The following is a 25,830-nucleotide window of genomic DNA, read 5'->3' as shown; positions in this document are numbered from 1 at the left end:
GACATGGTCCTTTTTTTAATCTGCTGCGTTTTTGGTGCAGATTTTTCCACACCACCAGCACAGCATTTTTTTTTTGCCATTGATTTACATTGAACTAGTCTGATTGCCGTATGTGGAGTCGGGAAGGAATTTTTTCCCCAGTGTGGAGCTTACTGTTTGCAAGATGTTTTTTTTTTTGCCTTCCTCTGGATCAACATGTTAGGGCATGAAGGTTATTCAACTGTTTTAGATCCACAATCTGGTTCTTATATAACACATTGAGTAGAAATAAATCTCAGGTTATATAGAACAGATCATCAGGTCCAACTTTTATTTTCAATATTGTCTAAAAACATATATCATAGTATTGTATATGATTTATAGCGGAGAAATTGATCAGTTAAAACAGCATAATTTATGTTTAATTTATTTTCCCTGGAAGAAACAATGTTGCCAAATATTTATCATATTTTTTATAGTCTTGTACCTTAGATAAAATATGTATCCAAGAGTTCACCCTTTCCCCTTTGCTTTGAGTTAGTTTGAGTCAAATGACTGCATTTATCTTCTCAAGTTTTATAGTCCCTGCCGCATACTTTGTACAGAAACCAATGTACTTCTTTCACTTTGACGCTTAGTGATGCTTCTTCTCAACAACATATACTTGTTCTTCCATCTTTTATGCTTACAATAGATTGGAAGAGGAGGAAAAGACATGAGGGAAATATTTTTTACATAAAGCTGTCTTCTTTCATTTTTAGCCTTCTTTGAATCCAGGTGGGAGATATGAATCAGATGTTGTGCTCTTAAACCGATGGAGCATGCGGCGTTACGAAGTTCAGCGAGGGGACATTGTCTCTCTAGCGTAAGTGGACATCTTCCGTTTGCTTGTGATCTTTGTTTACTGTCAGATCTGTGAGATATCCTGAATATGAATATGCTGATGGCGTGTTCCCTTTTACTTTTACTCAGATTATGTCTTGTGTGGAAAAAAAGGGATTTGTTTAATTTGTATTGTCGTTACTAAAGCTATTTGAATATGGTGTTACTGAATTTGTTACTTTGACATTCTGTAAATGACCAGGAGGAAAAAAATTACCAAAGGCAGCAAGCTTTCTTTAAAGGGTGTGTCCAGTTTTGGGATGAAAGTCTGCAGTCACTCACACTTTTGAATCCTCATAGTCTGGTCACAGCAAGCTGTAAGGATTCTCCAATGTTGGCAGAGAATTACTGTAATGTACGTGCTGTGGACGAGAAAAGCCTGGAGGGCCATGACTAGGCATACATCTGATTCTTCGCTAGAGCCCCTGAAAGGGTGGTTAGACTTGGCTTTGCCTGCAGGTGCTACTCCAGGACACACCTCGGACACACTGCAGCAGACCCCCAAAGAGGTAGGAAGCCCGAACGGCCAGGAATGACTGGCACGGCATGTACAGGCAGGCTCGTCTGATATACAGGAAGGCACGGCACGTGTACAGGAAGACCACGAAGATGCTGTTAGGCACAGCTGGAATACAGGTAGGCACGGCAGATGTAGTCAGGCACGGCTGGGATACAGGAAAGCATGGAAGATGCTGGCAGGCACTGCTGGTATACAGGAAGGCACTGCTGGTATACAAGTAGGCACCGCAGGTGCAGACAGGCATGGCAGATGCATGCAGGCACGGCTGACAGGAAAGCACGGCAGGTGCTGGCAGGCATGGCTAGTATACAAGAAGGCACGATTGGTGTACTGGTAGGCTGGTACAGGCAGGTATACAAGAACTGGGGACCTGACAACTAGCGAACGTGCAGTCAAATTGACAGAACACGTTGCTCAGACACCTTACAACAGGTGGTGGTGCTTTAAATAATAAGTGTCTCTCAGCCATTGCCTGGGGACACTTTAGGATGATGCGCACTGTCTAAGTGCCCAGGGATCTACCAGATATGTGCAGACACCAGCAGAACGCTGCAGCAAGAGGAAATGCAGGCTAAGAGGAGGATGGGAATTGCGCAGAGACGCAGACGCTACAATTGCATACTTGCGTTTGCCTTCTTGACCTCGCTTAATTTACTTGTAATGACAAGGCCACGCATTTCTAGTTTGAATGGAGTCAGAAGTATGCAAATTCACATACTTGTGGTCACGTGACCTTCCGCTCTCGCTTAGTGTGCAAATAAACTTATGGATGTACACACCCCTTTTGGGATGAAATTTCCTACTACCAAATTACCCAGAGGATAAATAGAACTGATTGAAGGGATGTAAAATCATCCTTAAAACCCATCCTGCGTGATAATATAGGTGAATTTAATGAAAATTTAGAATCCCTGTGGGTGGAGATAAGGGGAGGGGGAAAAAATAATAAATTACTGATAGGGGTTTGTTATAAATCTCCAAAAATAATGGAAGCAATGGAGAATATCCTCGTAAAGCAAATAGATGAAGCTGCGACTCAAGGAGAAGTCATTATTGTGGGGGACTTCAACTACCCTGAAATAGATTGGGGAACAGAAACCTGCAGTTCCAGCAAAGGTAATCGGTTTTTAACAACTATGAGAGACAATTACCTTTCACAACTGGTTCAGGACCCAACAAGAAGGGGGGCACTGCTAGACCTAATATTAACCAACAGGCCAGACCGCATATCAAATATAAGGGTTGGGGGTCACTTGGGTAATAGCGATCAGAAAATAATAAGTTTTCATGTATCCTTTAAAAAGATGTGTAATAGAGGGGTTACAAGGACACTAAACTTCAGGAGGGCAAATTTCCAACGGATGAGAGAGGATCTTGGTGCAATTAACTGGGACGATATCCTGAGACACAAAAATACACAAAGAAAATGGGAGACATTTATTAGCATCCTGGATGTGCACAGTATATACCGTATGGGAATAAGCATACTAGAAATAGGAGGAAACCAATATGGCTAAATAGAGCTGTAAGGGGCGCAATAAGTGACAAAAAGAAAGCATTTAGAGAATTAAAGGAAGTAGGTAGTGATGAGGCATTAAATAAATACAGAAAATTAAATAAATTCTGTAAAAAGCAAATCAAGGCAGCAAAGATTGAAACAGAGAGACTCATTGCCAGAGAGAGTAAAAATAATCCCAAAATATTCTTTAACTACATTAATAGTAAGAAACTAAAAAATGATAGTGCTGGCCCCCTTAAAAATAGTCTGGGTGAAATGGTGGATGAGGATGAGGAAAAAGCCAATATGCTAAATGACTTTTTTTCATCAGTATTTACACAAGAAAATCCCATGGCAGACAAAATGACTAGTGATAAAAATTCCCAATTAAATGTCACCTGCTTAACCCAACAGGAAGTGCGGCGGCGTCTAAAAATCACTAAAATTGACAAATCTCGGGGCCCGGATGGGATACTCCCTCGAGTACTGCAGGAATTAAGTGCAGTCATTGATAGACCATTATTTTTAATCTTTAAAGACTCCATAATAACAGGGTTTGTACCACAGGACTGGCGTATAGCAAATGTGTTGCCAAAGTTCAAAAAGGGGACAAAAACTGAACTCGGAAATTATAGGCCAGTAAGCTTAACCTCTACTGTGGGTAAAATCCTGGAGGGCATTCTAAGGGATGCTATACTGGAGTATCTGAAGAGGAATAGCCTCATGACCCAGTATCAGCACGGGTTTACTAGGGACCGTTCATGTCAGACTAATTTGATTAGTTTCTATGAAGAGGTAAGTTCCGGATTGGAGCAAGGGAACCCAGTGGATGTAGTGTATATGGACTTTTCAAAAGCTTTTGATACGGTGCCACACAAAAGGTTGATACATAAAATGAGAATAATGGGGACCGGGGAAAATATGTGCAAGTGGGTTGAGAGCTGGCTCAGGGATAGGAAACAAAGGGTGTTTATTAATGGAGCACACTCGGACTGGGTAGCGGTTAGCAGTGGGGTACCACAGGGGTCAGTATTGGGCCCTCTTCTTTTTAACATATTTATTAATGACCTTGTAGGGGGCATTCAGAGTAGAATTTCAATATTTGCAGATGACACTAAACTCTGCAGGGTAATCAATACAGAGGAGGACAATTTTATATTACAGGATGATTTATGTAAACTAGAAGCTTGGGCTGATAAATGGCAAATGAGCTTTAATGGGGATAAATGTAAGGTCATGCACTTGGGTAGAAGTAATAAGATGTATAATTATGTGCTTAATTCTAAAACTCTGGGCAAAACCGTCAATGAAAAAGACCTGGGTGTATGGGTGGATGACAAACTCATATTCAGTGGCCAGTGTCAGGCAGCTGCTACAAAGGCAAATAAAATAATGGGATGCATTAAAAGAGGCATAGATGCTCATGAGGAGAACATAATTTTACCTCTATACAAGTCACTAGTTCGACAACACTTAGAATACTGTGCACAGTTCTGGTCTCCTGTGTATAAGAAAGACACAGCTGAACTAGAGCGGGTGCAGAGAAGAGCGACCAAGGTTATTAGAGGACTGGGGGGTCTGCAATACCAAGATAGGTTATTACACTTGGGGCTATTTAGTTTGGAAAAACGAAGACTAAGGGGTGATCTTATGTTAATGTATAAATATATGAGGGGACAGTACAAAGAGCTTTCTGATGATCGTTTTAATCATAGACCTGAAACCGGGACAAGGGGGCATCCTCTGCGTTTGGAGGAAAAAAGGTTTAAGCATAATAACAGACGCGGATTCTTTACTGTAAGAGCAGTGAGACTATGGAACTCTCTGCCAAATGATGTTGTAATGAGTGATTCATTACTTAAATTTAAGAGGGGACTGGATACCTTTCTGGAAAAGTATAATGTTACAGGGTATATATACTAGATTCCTTGATAGGGCGTTGATCCAGGGAACTAGTCTGATTGCCGTATGTGGAGTCGGGAAGGAATTTTTTTCCCCAAGGTGGAGCTTACTTTTTGCCACATGGGTTTTTTTTTGCCTTCCTCTGGATCAACATGTTAGGGCATGTTAGGTTAGGCTATGGGTTGAACTAGATGGACTCATAGTCTTCCTTCAACCTTAATAACTATGTAACTATGTATTAAAAATTGATGTTTATTTTATTCTCTTTAAAAAGAAATGGTAGCTTTTTAAAATTACAATAGTGAACCTGTGTTTTTCTTCTTAAACTTGACTCTTACATTTAGAGTCCTATCCAGTTTGCTGATTATCTGTCACGGCTTTACCGTGATAGAAAGGGGCCAGAAGTTAGCAGCTTATGATTTCTTCTCCTCCTGCACTGATTACGCTGGTCAACACAAAAAAATCATCAGCAAAGGTAATATGTCTGCTTTATGGAGTTTGCTGTGCTGATTCCAAAAATATGCTTAGTTTTGCTCTATCACATAACATTTCTGAGATAGAAGTGTTTTTGTTTTTAGGTTATTTCTGCATTTTCAATGTATGGGGTTTTTCCTATGTTATTCCCATTTCTCTGCTTGTATTACTTATTTGTGAATATTCTTACAGCGACATCATCAGTAAAAATTTTAGTGAGTTTTATGGGAAGGAGTATTGACATTGCAGTCAACCAATGACTTCTTCTCGGAAAATCACATGTTATGGGGAGGAGCGAACTGTTATGAGGCGGTAAGATTTGCCGGTCAGAAAAGGATGGTGATGACAGCAAGGACTGGTATGTGAGACTCTGACAGGAGACAGGCCTCTACAGGGATCTTAGCCTTGCCATAGGGAGATAGAAGGGAATGCAACGAACAGCCGCCATTGTGATTTTCACTGCATTTCAGGTAGGGGCAGGTCGCCTCGGAAGGAAGAACACAGCTCAGCCACTGAGGTGTAACTGAGTGAGGGCCTCCACAGAGAGATAACCTGAAAGCCGTCAATATCACACTGAAACTTCCTGTCTGCAAATGTTCATCTATAAGGAATAGGCTGACTCGTTTACCTCATAGTGATCTACCAGATTACCTCAGTACAATCAGTTCTGCCTCTGTCATCTTTGGGGAAATATCTACATATAGTCGGTCAGCTCATCGCATTTTGTTTTTCGTTTGTCACCACCATTGAACTGAACTTACTCAACTGTTTGATCTGATTTAAAGGAGAAAAATGCCCCGACAGTGTATCAATCATCTGAACAGATTCTGCTATGTGTGTGGTTTTTTTTTCACCAAAAGGCCAAGTACATTCAATCACTCATGATATTAAAAAGATGTACCAGATGTACTTTAATAAGTCTCCACTTGGCGATCAAGACAAAAGCTGGACCCCTCATGTGATATGCTCAAGTTGTTCAAATGGTCTTCGTGACTGGTTGAATATGAGGAAAGTGGCTATGCCATTTGCTGCTCGCATCATTTGGAGAGAACCCCAAAATTATAGTGATGGCATCTACTTTTGTTTTGTCAAACTGAAGGGCTTTTCTACAAAGAAAAAACATAAGATTAATTACCCTGAACTTGAATCTGCGATTAGGCCAGTTCCACATGATGGTACTTTGCCAGTTCCTGTACCACCGTTGTCTGGATTAGATGAAAATGAAGTAGAATATGAAGACAATGGAGCTGAAGCCACTTGCGAAGACATGGATACCTCAAGTCAAAATGAGTATGTACCTGATGGAGCAGCCAGAACGCTGTACTCGGCTTGAATTAAATGATCTCATCAGAAACGTTTCATTGTCAAAAGATAAAGCTGAACTTCTTGCATCTAGGTTGAAACAGAAGAATCCTCGTCATGATGATGTCATTGTGTGTTATTACCGATACAGAAGTAACATTGCAAATTGTCTCTTCAGAGAGGAAGAGAGATAGAACTCTAGTGCCACCTATTGGAAGGTAGCAATCCTACAAGTCAATGTTGACCCTTTAACGAGCCTTGTCACATGACTTAGGATAATAGCCAAACCATAATCTCAATTTGCAGACTGTGTTTCGGGTACTGCCTCTCATCAGTGCAAACCGGAGATCTGGCTTGGCTGTATGAGATGTGTCAGACCGTTATCCAAGAAGTATCGTTTCTCCTTGCGGAGATCGACATGCTAAGCATGCCGAGATGAGGAGACTTAAAGCCGCAATGCTCCTCTGGGTAATTAGCATATTACCCAGAGGAGCATTGCGGCTTTAAAGGGAACCTGTCACCCCGTTTTTTCAAGAAGAGCTAAAAATAGCGTTAAATGGGGGCAGAGCTGGGCTTTACATTAGTGTATTTTGGAGCCTTTATTCCCCACCTATGCTGCCGAAATACCTTTGTAAAGTCGCCGTTTTGGGCTGTCACTCACGCTGGTCAGGTCATATGGGCGTGGTGACAGCGCTGTTTCTCCCCCAGATCTCCGTTGGTGGCGTAGTGGTGTGCGCATGTCCAAGTGGCGAATCCACTGCGCAGCTTCAAGGAAAATAGCGCGATCTGCGCTATTCAGCCGTTTATCGGTGGGCGCGGCCATCTTTGTGAGGCCGCGCGTGCGCAGATGGTTCTTCTCGGCTTCCCGGGGCTTCAGGAAAATGGCCGCGGGATGCCGCGCGTGCGCAGATGGAGATCGCGGCGGCCATTTTCCTGCAGCTGAGATGCGAACTCGGCTTCAGGAAAATGGCCACCAACGGAGATCTGGGGGAGAAACAGCGCTGTCACCACGCCCATATGACCTGACCAGCGTGAGTGACAGCCCAAAATGGCGACTTTACAAAGGTATTTCGGCAGCATAGGTGGGGAATAAAGGCTCCAAAATACACTAATGTAAAGCCCAGCTCTGCCCCTATTTAACGCTATTTTTAGCTCTCTTGAAAAAATGGGGTGACAGGTTCCCTTTAAGTCTCCTCATCTCGGCATGCTTAGCATGTCGATCTCCGCAAAGAGAAAGGTACTTCTTGGATAGAGGTAACATTTTAACACAATTTTTCACAGTTGATGGACCAATGGTGTACTGTAACAATGTGAATGACCTCTTTGAAGAACTGAATTGAGAGTATTTTGTTGCAGATTGGCGATTGTTTATTGACTCATCCCAGAGAAGTTTGAAAGCAGCGTTGCTTCACAATGGAAATATGAAATCATCAATCCGTATTGCTCACTCATGTCATCTAAAGGAAAGTTATGAAAATCCATCAGTTGTTTTGGATGTTATTCAATATAAGCATGATCAATGGAATATCTGTGGAGATTTGAAAGTGAGTGGTCTGCTAATGTGAATGCAAGGAGGTTTCACAATATATTCTTGCTTCTTGTGTTTATGGAACAGTAGAAATACAGTAAAGCATTTTGTTCGTCATGATTGGGGACAGAGAAACATCTATGCTCCAGGTAGAGACAATGTTCAGCATAATCCTTTAGTTGCTTCAACAAAAATCTTTTCTTCCTCCACTACAAAAGTTGAGATTGATTAAAAACTTTGTGAAAGCCATGGCAAAGACAAATTCACAAGGGTTCCAGTACAGTTCACAGAAATTCTCCAGAATTTCACCAGCAAAACTGAAGGAAGGGGTATTTTTTGGTCCTCAGATGAGAGATCTTATGAGAGATGATGTGTTTGAAGGAACTCTAAATGATAAGGAATTGAGATCTTGGAAAAGCTTCAAGTGGATCTGTGAAAACTTCTTAGGAAAAATTTTTTTTCCAGAATATGTTTAAGGTGTTGAGGAACTGCTAAATGCATACCAGTGTCTTGGATGTCGCATGTCTCTGAAAATGCACTTTTCGCATTCACATTTAGATTTCTTCCCTCAAAATCTTGGGAATGTAAGCGATGAACAAGGCGAGCGGTTTCACCAGGACATTAAAGTAATGGAACACTGCTACCAGGGTTTTTGGAATGACTCAATGATGGCAGATTGTTGTTGGATGTTATATAGGGAGAACCCTGAAAAATCGTATCAATGACAGTCTAATGTGAAACACTTTTAATTTCTGCTCATATTTTGGTTTCTATTGTCACCCCTGTCTGTATTACCTAGTTGGTCTGGTTGGTGTACTACGGTATACTACTACTCCCCTCTTCCCTGGGTGGGGGAAGGGTACAGACTGAGGATGGATTCAGGAGCTAAGGCAAGGTACGTGGTCCGGGCATCTTCACCATCAGAAGTAATCTGGAGACCGGGGCAGCTAGGCCGCCCCTAGCGTTAAGGACAGGGAAGGAGCCCCTGGTCCAGGGACATCCGGCAACAGAGTCGTGACATTATCTATTTAGACTATGAGATATATCCTGTCCTACCTATACCATGACTGCAGCCCATGGATTAAAACAGCATCATTTAGATAGATATCTTTCATAAAGTGCACAGATAACACTAAAGCTGGCTAAAATCAACACATAGCCTCCTCAACAAGTTTCACCTATACAGGCTTACTCAGGGGGCTATGGCTATATAGGCTAAACTTGTTGGAGAGGCTATGTGTTGATTTTAGTCTGCTTTCGTGATATCTGTGCAGATCATGAAAAACAGCTATCCAAATGATGCCGTATTAATGCATGGGCTGCAGCCATGGTATAGACAGGTCAGAATTAGTGTTGAGCATTCCGATACCGCAAGTATCGGGTATCGGCCGATACTTGCGGTATCGGAATTCCGATACCGAGTTCCGATACTTTTGTGGTATCGGGAATCGGTATCGGATCCATATTAATGTGTAAAATAAAGAATTAAAATAAAAAATATTGATATGCTCACCTCTCCGGAGGCCCCTGGACATCACCGCTGGTAACCGGCAGCCTTCTTTGTTTAAAATGAGCGCGTTTAGGGACTGCCGCGACGTCATTCTCAGGTCCTAAACGCGCTCATATTAAGCAAAGAAGACTGCCGGTTACCAGCGGTGATGTCCAGGGGCCTCCAGAGAGGTGAGCATATCAATATTTTTTATTTTAATTCTTTATTTTACACATTAATATGGATCCCAGGGCCTGAAGGAGAGTTTCCTCTCTTTCAGACCCTGGGAACCATCAGGATACCTTCTGATACTTGGTGTCCCATTGACTTGTATTGGTATCGGGTATCGGTATCGGCGATATCCGATACTTTTCGGGTATCGGCCGATACTATCCGATACCGATACTTTCAAGTATCGAACGGTATCGCTCAACACTAGTCAGAATATATCTCGTAGTGTAAATAGATAATCAGGAATGTGGATAGGACTCTAAAAATGTATGAGTCAAGTTTAAGAAGGAAAACACAGGTTCACTATTGTAATTTTAAAATTCTACAATTTTTTTAAAGGGTAATCTGACAGTGTGCAATGACTGCAAACTATCATCTCAAACTTGGTCACGATGCACTATTTTGTTATGATTTAGGCAAATAAACTCCTTGTTTTCCAGTGATTTACATATGTCCCCTTACATATTAGTTAGCTGCCTGCTGTGAGTTTCCTTGCTTGACCTTCCCATACTCAAGAATGCTTGGCAAAATGTTCCTGTATTCTCTAAGAGAGCGGCTGCCAGAATATTTGTACTTGTGGAATACATTGATTTGATGCCCGCTGTTAGACTTTGCCCCTTTTTTTTGCCAATTCAACTGTAGAAGCTATAAGACTTTCTGCTACTTGTGGTCTAGGGTCAGAGCCAAAAGATGGCACTGTTTCACAAATAATAATGAGACCTAATTACATTGGAAACCTTAGTCAATAAAAGACCATCTGAAAGCACAAGCCTGTGTGTAAGAGATGCACATAGTTATTTGTGCTATAAGGGGGTTTGCCTCAGTTTCTCGGCTTCACCTCCACTTATAGCATTTAGCCTTTTGTACTAATGTAGTTTTTCATAAATGGCCATGATTTTCACTTGGATCATATCCTTTGAAATTGTAGACAGACAGACCTTGTAGTTAGCCAACAGCTAAGGAGAGAAGATTGTGATTTTTATCGCACAGTAGCATTACCATTAATGTATTAGTACATGATTAATTGACTTCTGCTGTCTACATATCTGGTGGATCTGGCATCCAGCTGTCAGAATCTGAGTGTAACTAGCATTCTACATACTGGATGATCCTCTGTGGTTCTCATTACTCTTCTGTCTTTAGCCTTACAAGGTTACATTACACTTAGCTTGTGATGGAAGAGATGCTCACCCACCTGGAATAGGTCACTAGATCCATACTGCTGCAATGGTATTCTTCTTCCTTATGCAGTCGAGAAACACAGTAAAAATTAAGGTTATGTTGAAAGGGGTGATTAATATGAATTATTGCTCATATTAACGTATGCAACATTTCTATGTGTGCGTGTGTATATATGGATTATACATATGTGTGTATATATATATATATATATATATATATATATATATATATATATATATATATATATATATATATATATATATATGGCATGTCGGATTTAGTATGGCACTTGTATTCAGCATAATGCTCATAATTTGTGTTCTTGATACCCTGCTTTGTGTTGCTTCCTTATTCATCATGGAGTCGTATTAATAAAATTGACATCTGGGTGAGACCATTCCCCTTGGGAAAGTGTTGTGGTGTTTAAAGGGGTTTTGATTTAAATCCCCATTCTTCTTGGATATTTCTGTCTTTAAGAACATCCAGCCATTGGGCTTTTCCTACCCTGTTTCTGAGTCCATTAAATTCTGCCTTTCTGAAGTCCAACCTTAAAGTCTGAGTACTTGTTGGTATTCATCTTGTTGTAATCCAAAATTCATGGATAGCTTGATTTTTTGAGAACAGAGACATCTGATGTAAAAAGAGTTCATCCATATGTTCAGTCTGACCAGGTGGCCTGTATTATACCCCTACAATAGTGTCCTTTCTGTTCTTCTCTCCTTGAATTCTGTAATCCAGAATTGGTCCATATCCTTGTTTTTGTAATCCAAATTTTTGCATTCCAAAGTAATCCTCTATTCAAACTTTGTGCTAATGCACCGCAAGAAGGTTTGACCCTGTACCTACGGCTCTCCATCCTCTTTATAATTTTCTCCACCCACCGCTGTCCTTTGCTCCCTGATTGACAGGTCACTATTGTCTGAGTGACCTGCATCCCTGCCAGAAATCTTGCTCTGGTGATGTTATTCCCAGTGGTGGTGCGTGGGACCTAAAATTTAGAAGATGCTTCGAGATCAGGACTATGGAACTGTTCATTAGCTGCCCCCTCTGTGAATACAGCCAGGATGAGGAGTGACGATGACCATGCAAGATTTCTGGTGGGGACAGGGAGGTCACATATAAGTTTAAGCAAGATAAGTGAAAGCAGTCAGAGGGGAGCGCAGAGGAATTGACCCAGGGAAGGGGAGACGAAAGGGAGTTGTCGAGCACCACCGCAGCTCCAGCTGAATACCTCCAAAGGAGGATAAGAATGTGTGTCAAACAGAAATCAGTCCCAGGAGCGCTGAAGGAAACTCAGACAACATATGTTGTTTGCCACAATGCGTTTCAACGGTAAACACCGTCTTCTTCAGGTGGGAAACTCCCACCTGAGTTTCCCACCTGAAGAAGACGGTGTTTACCGTTGAAACGCGTTGTGGCAAACGACATATGTTGTCTGAGTTTCCTTCAGCGCTCCTGGGACTGATTTCTGTTTGACACACATATAAGTTTAAGACTTTTATAAGAATAGAGTGACTTATCAAGCCCCATGCACTTGCATCTCATTAGCAAAAAAATAGAATATACGATTAGTTTGGAATGCAAAGAAGGATTACAAAAACGAAGGTGTGGATTGATTCTACATTACAGCAAACTAACAAAGATGTGATTGGTTTGTGGTAGTAAATCCTGCTGACAAGTTTCCTTTGAAAGGAGTCTGTAAGTCCAAATTTACACTTTAAATTAACTTAACCACATAGGTATGTGTAGGATGGAGCAACAATAAAAATAGTTTTTAGTTTTCACATCCGTCCCTCCATAGTCCTGAAAAAAATAACTTCACTGCAATGTGCAAATTTGTGTTCTCACTTAGAGAGTGGCTAAATGCCTAAAGGTACCGTCACACTTAGCGACACTGCAGCGATACCGACAACGATCCGGATCGCTGCAGCGTCGCTGTTTGGTCGCTGGAGAGCTGTCACACAGACAGCTCTCCAGCGACCAACGATGCTGGTAACCAGGGTAAACATCGGGTTACTAAGCGCGGCCCTGCGCTTAGTTACCCGATGTTTACCCTGGTTACCAGTGAAGACATCGCTGAATCGGTGTCACACACGCCGATTCAGCGATGTCTGCGGGGAGTCCAGCGACCAAATAAAGTTCTGGACTTTCTTCCCCGACCAGCAACAGCACAGCAGGGGCCTGATCGCTGCTGCCTGTCACACTGGACGATATCGCTAGCGAGGACGCTGCAACGTCACGGATCGCTAGCAATATCGTCTAGTGTGACGGTACCTTTAGACCACCATTCCCCCTATTCATTTAGCCTCCCATCACCTTCAAGTTGATTAATATCGCTGGCTTTTTCCAGAGCCAACACTGTCTGGAGCCAAACCTCCGGCATGCGCATGCTGTCCCTATACAGGAGACAACACACATCACATTCTTGACTCTTTGGTGACGTTGCCCATTATACACCTACTCCGTGAAGTTTCTGTCTAGTGAGTGATGTGTGTGCTCAGTTTCTTCAGACAAAGCTGACTCTGGGCAAGTCAGGGCTGTCAATCAGTATAGGAGGTGGCATGCTAAAAATGTGGGTGAAACAGTGCACTGAGGCATTCGGCTATGGCAAGTAAACACTGATCCCCCTAATTTGTACATAACAATAAACTTATTTTTGGAGCAATGGAGTAACGGTTTTGGAAACTAAAAGAACCATTTTTATTGTTACCTCATCCCCTAATTGATATGTGGTTAGTTTGAAGTATAAATTTGAGCTGACATACTCCCTTTAAGAAGTAATATAAATGACAAGTCTGTATTCGTCCGATAAATGTTTTTACTGTAGTCAGAGCAAACTGTAGATAACCTCAAATATATACGATATCAATAAGTTATCCTTACTCGTGTTTCTTCTTTTTTGGCAATTATGCTATGAAAAATATTGTGCCTGGTGCACAAGGATATATCTGCTTTACGTTTGTTTTAAATCCTTTTGGCAACAATGTTTTTTTTAAATGGGATATTGCTATAGCTCAATAGTTTCCAATTTGGTCAGAGACGTTCTTGCTGCAGGGTATTTGTCACAATGTGTCATTGCAGTATTTTTGTAGCTCTTCTGGCAGCACATCTGCTTATATTCTCTCAGACTGAGGATAGTTTTTCTTTCTTGAGTGAATGTACAATGTACAGCTTATCATGTGAGCTGTACATTGCTGTGCAAAAGTGTATGCTCCACTTCCTGATGCCTGTTACTTATTTATAGCAGTGAATCATTTCAGATCTATTCCATTTTCTGAAAGTAATGTTTTTCCACATAAGGTATGCTGAATTCACACATCTGTATGCCACGTCCGAGTCTGGAACTTGACTCCTCACCCACTAACCATGGGTCACCTTACTCGAACTTTACTCACTCATAGGCTTATATGAGGCTAGCAAATTGAGGTCAGGAGATCCATGGCTGGTCCATGAATCATGGTCCGTGATTAGGCTGCATTCACACATCTGTGTAAAGTGTCAGGGTATTGTCCTCCCCTTTTCCTCATAGTCTGTAAGCTTGCGAGCAGGGCCCTTATTCCTCCTGGTATCTGTTTTGAACTGTATTTCTGTTATGCTGTAATGTCTATTGTCTGTACAAGTCCCCTCTATAATTTGTAAAGCGCTGCGGAATATGTTGGCGCTATATAAATAAAAATTATTATTATTGTCTAATTTTTTTTTTTTTTTGTTGAAGAGCACACGGACCCATTGTGTGTGTCCTGTTTTAATCCTCAAAATTGGATCAGTATAGCTACTAGCACATGCTCAAAGTTTGTTTTCCAATTCTTGGATCCGTGATTTTAACAAATTTTAGAATACATCTGTTTGCTGCCTGACTAAAAACAAATTGGGCGTGTGAATGTAGCCTCAGTCATATTAATCCTTTTGTAGGGGCCTAGTCATGGTCACTAATGCAGCATTATAGTTCCTTGTGGTGATGTGCCAAAATAATTTTTCCTCCCTGCATAGTAGTGCCATAGAGCCTTTACATGTAACCAGAGACCTCATTGACAGAGTAACCGTTGTTGTAATTTGTATTTCATAAATCAGTAGTACACGTGACAATGAGCAACATTGTAATATATCGTATCGGAAAAATCTGCTTCTTTCTTTGCCAGAATTGATCATTCATTATCAAAATTGTCAATTCTGAGGTAAAATCTGTATTCAGTGCAGGCAGATTTGACCATTACTGAGATAGGAGATGGCAGCTGTTATGATTCTATGTACGATACGATACGATACGATACACTTTATTGATCCCGTGGGAAATTATGGGCGCATCTGTTAGAAGCTCCAATTTTGGCGCTTTGCTGGGCTCTTCCCATTTGCCCTGTGGTGGTGGCAAGTGGGGTTCATTTTGGTGGGATTGATGTCACCTTTGTGTTGTCCAGTGACATCAAGTCCACAGCTTAGTAATGGAGAGGCAATCTATAAGACACCTCTCCATTACTAATCCTAGAGTTGTATGGTAAATAAACACACAGCAAGTCCTTTATTTGAAATAAATTTTTTTTTAACTTTTTTATTTGAAAATAACAAACACAGTTAAACTCACCTAATGCCCATTCCATTGAAGCCAACTTCTCCTGTAAAAGAACAAAAATAAAAAAAACAGCCATATCCTCACCTGTCCGTCGTTCTGTCCCACACCATAATCCATGTCTGAGTGGTAAACTATTTTCAACCTGGACGGTGTCAAGATGCGACCATCCAGGCTGAAAACCACTGAGGAGTAAGTTGCTGTGAGCTCAGCCTCAGTGAGTAGCGGTGACTTCATCGAGGTTACCGCAGGTCACTGAGGCAGCATTCCCAGCTGGGCCCCTGAACTGTGGTGAATCTTGGTGAGATCACCACTAGCACAGTGAGAAAAAGTCTCCCGGTGCAGTGGTGTGTTCACTGTGAGAAATTTCTTCTCATATGACAATGCCAGAAACACTCGGTGTTCTGGGTGCCGAACTCAAACAGTAAAACGGACTTCCTGGTGAAGTCCATGCCCGAACTGTCGGTGTTCAGTACGGACCCAAACTTTACTGTTCAGGTTCTCCCATCTCTACTTGCTTTGTGCCAAAATGAAATGGTGTTAACATGAAGTAGAATGTGTATAAAACTCAATGTAGATATCGTTCAAGTCACAGTTTTTTTTCTATTTTCATTTTTTTGTTAAATTGAATTCTGGTTCCTTTTAGTTTGATGAATTTTCCCTAAAGCTTAAACATTTACAAGATCACACTTCAAAGTAAATTAATTTTTTTCCAGGTAGTCTGTAAAGATTTTTATACTACTTCTTTCTATTTTGTAGAGTAAGGCTGGGTTTACATTGCGTTATGGCTCTACGTTTAACGGACTACATTACACCGCGGCATAACACGGTGTAACGTAGTCCGTTAACGCCGCCATAAACTGCAATGTCAGAAGCATCGCTAGCGCACACTCACAATGGGCGTGCGCTAGCGATGTGCCGTCATTTGAGTGACGGACCCAAGACGCGGGCTGCAGCGTTTCTGGGTCCGTCACTGCTAGCGCAGATGGAGCTAGCAGAAGCTCCATCTGCGCTAGCGCTGTGCAAAAGTCGGCACTTGCGTTGGCGCAGTCCGTTCAACGTATATGTTGAACGGACTGCACTAACGCAATGTGAACCTAGCCTAAATGAAGAAAAAAAAATTCAAATTGTCTGTTAATTGTATTTTTCTTTTTTAAAGGGTTTTATAGGCCTAATTTTTCAAGCTGTCTAAAAACATCAAAATCAGGCTTCTTTACCCCTATCTCTCGAGAACTGTCACTCCACCACTATCCCCAATCTTGCTGGTATGGATGCAGTGTTGATATCACGAATACAGCACAAGAGCTCTACAGCTAGTCACTGGAATCACTGGTCTTTTCCGTCTCATACAAGTATGTGATTTTAAAAACATGGAAAACTAATTTAAGGTCGACATTGCAAGGAGTTTGTTGCCACCCAACACACAAATATTTAAAGGGGTGTTTTCATCTAGGAAAGTGATGGCATGTTGCTAGGATGTGCCATCAATTTATGTTTGGTTGGTGGGGTTCCGGCTGCTGTGACCCACACCAGGCTTCCCCGTCTTTTTTCTGAATTGAACTACCATATACAACAGACTATTAAGCAATAACATATTCATTGTTTTATGAAAAAATAATGAAATGGTACTTGGTTGAAACTGCACATGTGCATTGTAATATAGACAAGGAGCAATTATATAATATGTTCACTGTAAACCAAGCAGGGACATCATCTTCCATATAAGAAGTAAAAGGAAAATACTAGGTTTATCCCCTATCCATGGGGATATTGAGTTCAGTATTCCGCTACTTACTCCCATAGACAAAGAATGAAGTAGTGGCATAGCACACTTTCAGGACGGTGCTACGGCTCCCCGTTCTGTGGGTTTTGAAGCCCTGATCAAGTGATCAGCAAGTTATCCTCGATCTTTAGATAATTTTTATCTTTTAAAAAAGAATTTGAAAACAAAGAGCAAACCACATTAATACTTTTCATGACCACCAGTTCACTGAATTTCAGCGCTAAATAGGACTTTGTACGATCAGCAAAGAAAGTCACTTGCTACATACTTGACATGCGTTTCTTGACTTCACACCCAGCTGGCAAGCAACAGTCAATCTTCTTTTGTAGTCTCTCCTTTTTCTGAATCTTTAGATCAAGTGATTCAGCCTGTGTTCTTGCAGAGACTGTTTGTTTTTTTTCATACCACTAATGCTATAGAAAATAACACACAAATCAAACATTAATATAAACTTCTAAGTTGTTGACAGAACTTGGAAGAGCATAGCATTGTGTACCAGCAATAGAGGTGAAAAACAAGAGCTGTAAAGAAAAAAAAAAGAAAATTATAAACAATACCCTTGAGAAGACATAAGTCATGACATGTAGTCCTTTTTGTCATTGATTCCTTAAGATAATGCAGGAGAAAATTAACTTTACGTAATCATAGTCAGACAATCGATTCTTTAGATAGTGCTAGAAATAGGAAATATTGTCTATCTTCTATTATCTCTACAGATTACAACAGACCGTTTTGTTGACAGTTGTTGACCCTGCTTTTAATGCAACTACTTGACAATGTGTTCATAGTATATTTCCTTATACATTCATTAATCTGATTTTTCTTACGAATCTGCAAGTTTTTGATTTCAGGCAAGTATAGAGACTGAAGATTTGACATAGTGGGAATAACCGAGACATGGTTAGATGAAAGCTATGACTGGGCAGTTAACTTACAGGGTTACAGTCTGTTTAGAAAGGATCGTAAAAATCGGAGAGGAGGAGGGGTTTGTCTCTATGTAAAGTCTTGTCTAAAGTCCACTTTAAGGGAGGATATTAGCGAAGGAAATGAGGATGTCGAGTCCATATGGGTCGAAATTCATGGAGGGAAAAATGGTAACAAAATTCTCATTGGGGTCTGTTACAAACCCCCAAATATAACAGAAACCATGGAAAGTCTACTTCTAAAGCAGATAGATGAAGCTGCAACCCATAATGAGGTCCTGGTTATGGGGGACTTTAACTACCCGGATATTAACTGGGAAACAGAAACCTGTGAAACCCATAAAGGCAACAGGTTTCTGCTAATAACCAAGAAAAATTATCTTTCACAATTGGTGCAGAATCCAACCAGAGGAGCAGCACTTTTAGACCTAATACTATCTAATAGACCTGACAGAATAACAAATCTGCAGGTGGTTGGGCATCTAGGAAATAGCGACCACAATATTGTACAGTTTCACCTGTCTTTCACTAGGGGGACTTGTCAGGGAGTCACAAAAACACTGAACTTTAGGAAGGCAAAGTTTGACCAGCTTAGAGATGCCCTTAATCTGGTAGACTGGGACAATATCCTCAGAAATAAGAATACAGATAATAAATGGGAAATGTTTAAGAACATCCTAAATAGGCAGTGTAAGCGGTTTATACCTTGTGGGAATAAAAGGACTAGAAATAGGAAAAACCCAATGTGGCTAAACAAAGAAGTAAGACAGGCAATTAACAGTAAAAAGAAAGCATTTGCACTACTAAAGCAGGATGGCACCATTGAAGCTCTAAAAAACTATAGGGAGAAAAATACTTTATCTAAAAAACTAATTAAAGCTGCCAAAAAGGAAACAGAGAAGCACATTGCTAAGGAGAGTAAAACTAATCCCAAACTGTTCTTCAACTATATCAATAGTAAAAGAATAAAAACTGAAAATGTACGCCCCTTAAAAAATAGTGAGGAAAGAATGGTTGTAGATGACGAGGAAAAAGCTAACATATTAAACACCTTCTTCTCCACGGTATTCACGGTGGAAAATGAAATGCTAGGTGAAATCCCAAGAAACAATGAAAACCCTATATTAAGGGTCACCAATCTAACCCAAGAAGAGGTGCGAAACCGGCTAAATAAGATTAAAACAGATAAATCTCCGGGTCCGGATGGCATACACCCACGAGTACTAAGAGAACTAAGTAATGTAATAGATAAACCATTATTTCTTATTTTTAGGGACTCTATAGCGACAGGGTCTGTTCCGCAGGATTGGCGCATAGCAAATGTGGTGCCAATATTCAAAAAGGGCTCTAAAAGTGAACCTGGAAATTATAGGCCAGTAAGTCTAACCTCTATTGTTGGTAAAATATTTGAAGGGTTTCTGAGGGATGTTATTCTGGATTATCTCAATGAGAATAACTGTTTAACTCCATATCAGCATGGGTTTATGAGAAATCGCTCCTGTCAAACCAATCTAATCAGTTTTTATGAAGAGGTAAGCTATAGGCTGGACCACGGTGAGTCATTGGACGTGGTATATCTCGATTTTTCCAAAGCGTTTGATACCGTGCCGCACAAGAGGTTGGTACACAAAATGAGAATGCTTGGTCTGGGGGAAATTGTGTGTAAATGGGTCAGTAACTGGCTTAGTGATAGAAAGCAGAGGGTGGTTATAAATGGTATAGTCTCTAACTGGGTCGCTGTGACCAGTGGGGTACCGCAGGGGTCAGTATTGGGACCTGTTCTCTTCAACATATTCATTAATGATCTGGTAGAAGGTTTACACAGTAAAATATCGATATTTGCAGATGATACAAAACTATGTAAAGCAGTTAATACAAGAGAAGATAGTATTCTGCTACAGATGGATCTGGATAAGTTGGAAACTTGGGCTGAAAGGTGGCAGATGAGGTTTAACAATGATAAATGTAAGGTTATACACATGGGAAGAAGGAATCAATGTCACCATTACACACTGAATGGGAAACCACTGGGTAAATCTGACAGGGAGAAGGACTTGGGGATCCTAGTTAATGATAAACTTACCTGGAGCAGCCAGTGCCAGGCAGCAGCTGCCAAAGCAAACAGGATCATGGGGTGCATTAAAAGAGGTCTGGATACACATGATGAGAGCATTAAACTGCCTCTGTACAAATCCCTAGTTAGACCGCACATGGAGTACTGTGTCCAGTTTTGGGCACCGGTGCTCAGGAAGGATATAATGGAACTAGAGAGAGTACAAAGGAGGGCAACAAAATTATTAAAGGGGATGGGAGAACTACAATACCCAGATAGATTAGCGAAATTAGGATTATTTAGTCTAGAAAAAAGACGACTGAGGGGCGATCTAATAACCATGTATAAGTATATAAGGGGACAATACAAATATCTCGCTGAGGATCTGTTTATACCAAGGAAGGTGACGGGCACAAGGGGGCATTCTTTGCGTCTGGAGGAGAGAAGGTTTTTCCACCAACATAGAAGAGGATTCTTTACTGTTAGGGCAGTGAGAATCTGGAATTGCTTGCCTGAGGAGGTGGTGATGGCGAACTCAGTCGAGGGGTTCAAGAGAGGCCTGGATGTCTTCCTGGAGCAGAACAATATTGTATCATACAATTAGGTTCTGTAGAAGGACGTAGATCTGGGGATTTATTATGATGGAATATAGGCTGAACTGGATGGACAAATGTCTTTTTTCGGCCTTACTAACTATGTTACTATGTTACTATGATTGATGGCAGGGGGCATTGATGAAGTCCATACCACCAGTGATTGTGAGAATCAATTCTTAGAACATATACTCTTTTGGGTGAACCACCCGCAATAAAATATGTTTACAACCAAAGCATTTTAAGGGGATTTTAAAATGATATTAATATAGTAACATTTATAACCACATACTTTTGCAAAGGAGTCGCCTTATGTTTATCAGAAGATGTATATTTCAGGATTAAACCCTTAACTTCCGGGCCATTTTCCGTTTTTGCTTTTTCATTTTTTTGCCACCTTCTTCCCAGAGCCATAACTTTTTTTATTTTTAGGTCAATATGCCATGTGAGGGCTTTTTTTTGCGGGACAAGTTGTACTTTTGAACGACACCATTGGTTTTAACATACTGTGTATTGGAAAATGGGAAAAAATTCCAAGTATGGTGAAATTGCAAAAAAAGGTGGAATTCCACAATTGTTTTTTTTTTTTACCATGTTCACTAGATGCTAAAACTGTGCTACCAAATATGTGTATATTTGATTTTGTTATTGTTTTACTTTGAATGGGGTGAAAAGGGGGTGATTTGAACTTTTGTTTTTTATTTTTTTTTATATTTTTAAAACATTTTTTTACTTTTTCCATGCCTCAATAATTTCCATGGGAGACTAGAAGCTGCAGTACATTGATCGCCTCTGCTACACATAGGTGATGATCAGACTGCCTGTGTGTAGCAGAAATGCTCACTTGCTATGAGCGGCGTCCACGGTGCCGAGATCTCAATCTGCGCATGCGCTGCCTCCCAGGAAACCATGGAAGGACTGTCGTGGGCACTGGCCTTTTACAAAATGTTGGCAGAGCCCCCCCCGCAGCATCGGGGACACCGCAGCAGCATTGCACCGCCACCATGGACACAGCGCAGCACTGCCACCGGGACACCCGCAGTGGCATGCCGCACATCGGAACACTCCATCCCAGCCTGCTACACTCTTGCCTCCTCCAGCAGCAACCCTGGGACCCCGCTTCACCGTAGCCACCACCCCCGGTAAGCCATAAGACGCATGGATTATAAGAAGCACCACCATTTTATTAAAAAATTACTTTTTTTTCATGAAAATTTGGGGTGTGTATTATGATCCGGAGCGTCTTATAATCCGAAAAATACGGTATTCCAAAAGAAATTGACCATAAAATGTACTAAAAGAATGGGAAAAAAAACTATCGTATATACTCGAGTATAAGCCGACCCCCCTAATTTTGCCACAAAAAAATGGGAAAACTTAATGATTCGAGTATAAGCCTAGGGTGGGAAATGCAGCAGCTACTGGTAAATGTCAAAAGCAAAAATAGATACCAATAAAAGTAAAATTAATTGAGACATCAGTAGGTTGTGTTTTTGAATATCCATATTGAATCAGGAGCCCCATATAATGTTCCATAAAGTTTATGATGGCCCCATAAGATGCTCCATATTAAAATATGCCCCATATAATCCCGCATAAAGGTTAATAATGGCCCCATAAGATGCTCCATAGACACATTTGCCCAATATAATGCTGCAGAAATGCTGATTATGGCCCCATAAGAGGCTCCATAAAGATATTTGCCCCATCTAGTGCTACACAAACCTTGATTATGGCCCCATAAGATTCTCCATACAGACACTTGCCCCATATAGTGCTACACAAATGTTATGGCCCCATACAGACACTTGCCCCATATAGTGCTGCACAAACATTATGGCCCCATACAGACACTTGACCCATATAGTGCTGCACAAACATTATGGCCCCATACAGACACTTGACCCATATAGTGCTGCACAAACATTATGGCCCCATACAGACACTTGCCTCATATAGTGCGGCGCAAACGTTATGGCCCCATACAGACACTTGCCCCATATAGTGCTGCACAAACGTTATGACCCCATACAGACACTTGGCCCATATAGTGCTGCACAAAAGTTATGGCCCCATAGATGCTCCATACAAACACTTGCCCCATTTGCTGTTGCTGCAATAAAAAAAAAATCACATACTCACCTCTCCGTCGCTCAGGCCCCCGGCACTTTCAATATTCATCTGCTCCTCTTTCCGGCGCCGCACCATCTTCAGCGTCTTCTGCACTGACGTTCAGGCAGAGGGCGCACACTAACCACGGCACCGCGCCCTCTGACCTGAGCGTCACTGCAGAAGACGCTGAAGACGGAGCGGCGCCGGAACGGGGAGCAGGTGAATATCGCGCTGCACTCCCCCTCCCCATTATACTCACCTGCTCCTGGCGCGGTCCCTGGCTTCCCCGGCGCTGACGGCTTCATCCTGTACTGAGCGGTCACCGTTACCACTCATTACAGTAATGAATATGCGGCTTCACCTCCAATAGAGGTGGAGCCGCATATTCATTACTGTAATGAGCGGTGCCATGTGACCGCTCAGTACAGGAAGAAGCTGGGGCGCCAGGGAGCCGGGGACCTGCAGTGACCGTGGCAGGAGTAGGTGAATATAATTAGTCAGCCCCCGCTCCCCTTCTGACCCCTGGGTATGACTCGAGTATAAGCCGAGAGGGGCACTTTCAGCCCCAAAAAATGGGCTGAAAATCTCGGCTTATACTCGAGTATATACGGTATATGGGATGACATGGTGAATAAAAAGCAATTCCACAGTTGTTTTTTAGGGTTTTTGTTTTAATTGTGTTTTTCTTATGGTAAATATGGCCTGGAAACATGATTTTACATGTTAGTACAGGTGCGAAAATTTAGACGTTTTTTTTTCTATAAACTAAAAGAAAATTCAGAAGTATGTAGAAAATCAACCGAAAAAGTGTTTTGGTCTATGCCATTTTCCAAGATCAGTAATATTTTTTATTTTTCCGTCAGTAGAGGTGTATGAGAGCTTGTTCTTCTTGCACACTTAGCTGACTTTTATTGACACCGATTTGGGGTACCGTATTTTCCGGCGTATAAGACGACTGGGCGTATAAGACGACCCCCCAACTTTTCCAGTTAAAATATAAAATCTTAAAAATCGGGGATCTTCTTATACGCCGTATGTCATCTTATACGGCCGGTGACTAATGTGCCTTTTTTGGGGGGGGGAGTGGTCCCGATGACGGAGGGGGCGTCTCACAGGGAAGTGTGAGTATGCCCCATTACCTCATATTATAGCTGCAGCGTCAGCGTGGGGTGCTGGGGAGCGGCGGCGGCGGCTGCTCCTTTGTGCCGCGTGGGTGCTGTGGGGCGGCGGTTCCTTTTGGTACAGCGTCGTGGCTCTGTGCTGTGGGGCGGCAGCGGCGGCGTATCTTCAGGGAGAGTCAGTCGGGGCTCCTCCGGCAGGCTCAGATTCAGATCTCGTCCCGAGATCTCGGGAGACGAGATCTGAATCTGAGCCTGCGCTGCCCCCAGCGGCCATTTTCCCGGAGGCCACCGCATCGCAGCAATGGAGCTGCCGGCGCCTCCGGGATTTCGGGAGATGCCGGAGGAGCCCCGACTGACTCTCCCTGAAGATACGCCGCCGCTGCCGCCCCACAGCACAGAGCCACGACGCTGTACCAAAAGGAACCGCCGCCCCATAGCACCCACGCGGCACAAAAGAGCATCCGCCGCCGCCGCTCCCCAGCACCCCACGCTGACGCTGCAGCTATAATATGAGGTAATGGGGCATACTCACACTTCCCTGTGAGATGCCCCCTCCGTCATCGGGACCACTCCCCCCCACCCACCATAGATACCCGGCGTATAAGACGACCCCCGACTTTTAAGAAGATTTTCAGGGGTTAAAAAGTCATCTTATACGCCGGAAAATACGGTATTTATGGCTTTTTGATGATTTTTTAGTGTATTTTATTTAGGGAGGAGACTTTTATGAATGCAATGGCACCAAATATGTTTTTATTTCTAATAGGTTAAAAGGGAATTGATTTGAATGGTTTTTTTTTGTTTATATAATTTTATATTTATTTTATACATTAAAAAAAAAACTTTTTTTTACTTATTACTCTACTTTATGGTCCCGTAAGTGGACTTCAACTTGAGATGATGTGATTGCTCAGATACTATGTACTCCAATACTTTAGTATCTGGGCAGATACTGTCCACCAATCAGTTTAACTGACAGTACAATTCAAAAGTTTTAGGCAGGTGTGTAAAAAATGCTGCAAAGTAAGAATTTAGAAAATATAACTGTTAATAGTTTATTTTTTATCAATTAATAAAAAATAAATGTGACTGAACAAAAGAAAAAGCAATTCAATATTTGGTGTGTCCATTCTTTGCCTTCAAAACAGCATCAATTCTTGGTACACTTACACAAAATCAGAGATTTTGTAGGATTATAGTTATGATGAATGATTAACCAATATTGCCAATCTGGTGATAATGATCAATGCTTCGTAGGCTGGACAGACACCATGACAAGATTGAGCACAACGTGAAGACACAAGGTAGTTATACTGCATCAGCAGTCTTTTCCAAGAAAAAGTTTTCAAAGCATATTGAGGTTTCAAGATTTGCTGTTCAAGCCATATTAAATAGCACCAAGAAATGAGCAGTGGTTGAGGACTGTAAATGCAGTGGTTGGCCATGGAAGCTTAGTTCAGCAGATGAAAGACACAATATGCTAACTTCCTGTTGAAATTGAAAAATGTCCAGCACTGCTTTCAGCTGACAATGAACAGCAACCAGTGGCACCTAGCTACACCTATCCACTGAATACAGAAGAACAACGTCTCTATCAAATTCCTTCAAAAACTTTGTGCAAGTGTACCTAGAAGAACCGATGCTGTTTTTAAGTCACATCAAATATTGATTTCCTTTGGATTGTTCTTTTAGTT

General features: G+C 41.6%; 1 protein-coding gene across 1 annotated transcript in view; it reads left to right on the top strand.

The window, feature by feature from the left end:
- IMMP2L (inner mitochondrial membrane peptidase subunit 2) overlaps positions 1–25,830 on the top strand; it is a 1,988,725-nt gene that overhangs the window by 33,458 nt on the left and 1,929,437 nt on the right. Inside the window, exon 3 of the mRNA XM_069764790.1 lies at positions 741–844. Coding sequence (XP_069620891.1) covers positions 741–844 — 104 coding nt within the window. The remainder of the gene's footprint in view (positions 1–740; positions 845–25,830) is intronic.

Source organism: Ranitomeya imitator, chromosome 4 (genome assembly GCF_032444005.1).
Source record: "Ranitomeya imitator isolate aRanImi1 chromosome 4, aRanImi1.pri, whole genome shotgun sequence".
Classification (NCBI taxonomy): Eukaryota; Metazoa; Chordata; class Amphibia; order Anura; family Dendrobatidae; genus Ranitomeya; species Ranitomeya imitator.
This window is presented reverse-complemented; position numbering and strand designations above follow the sequence as displayed.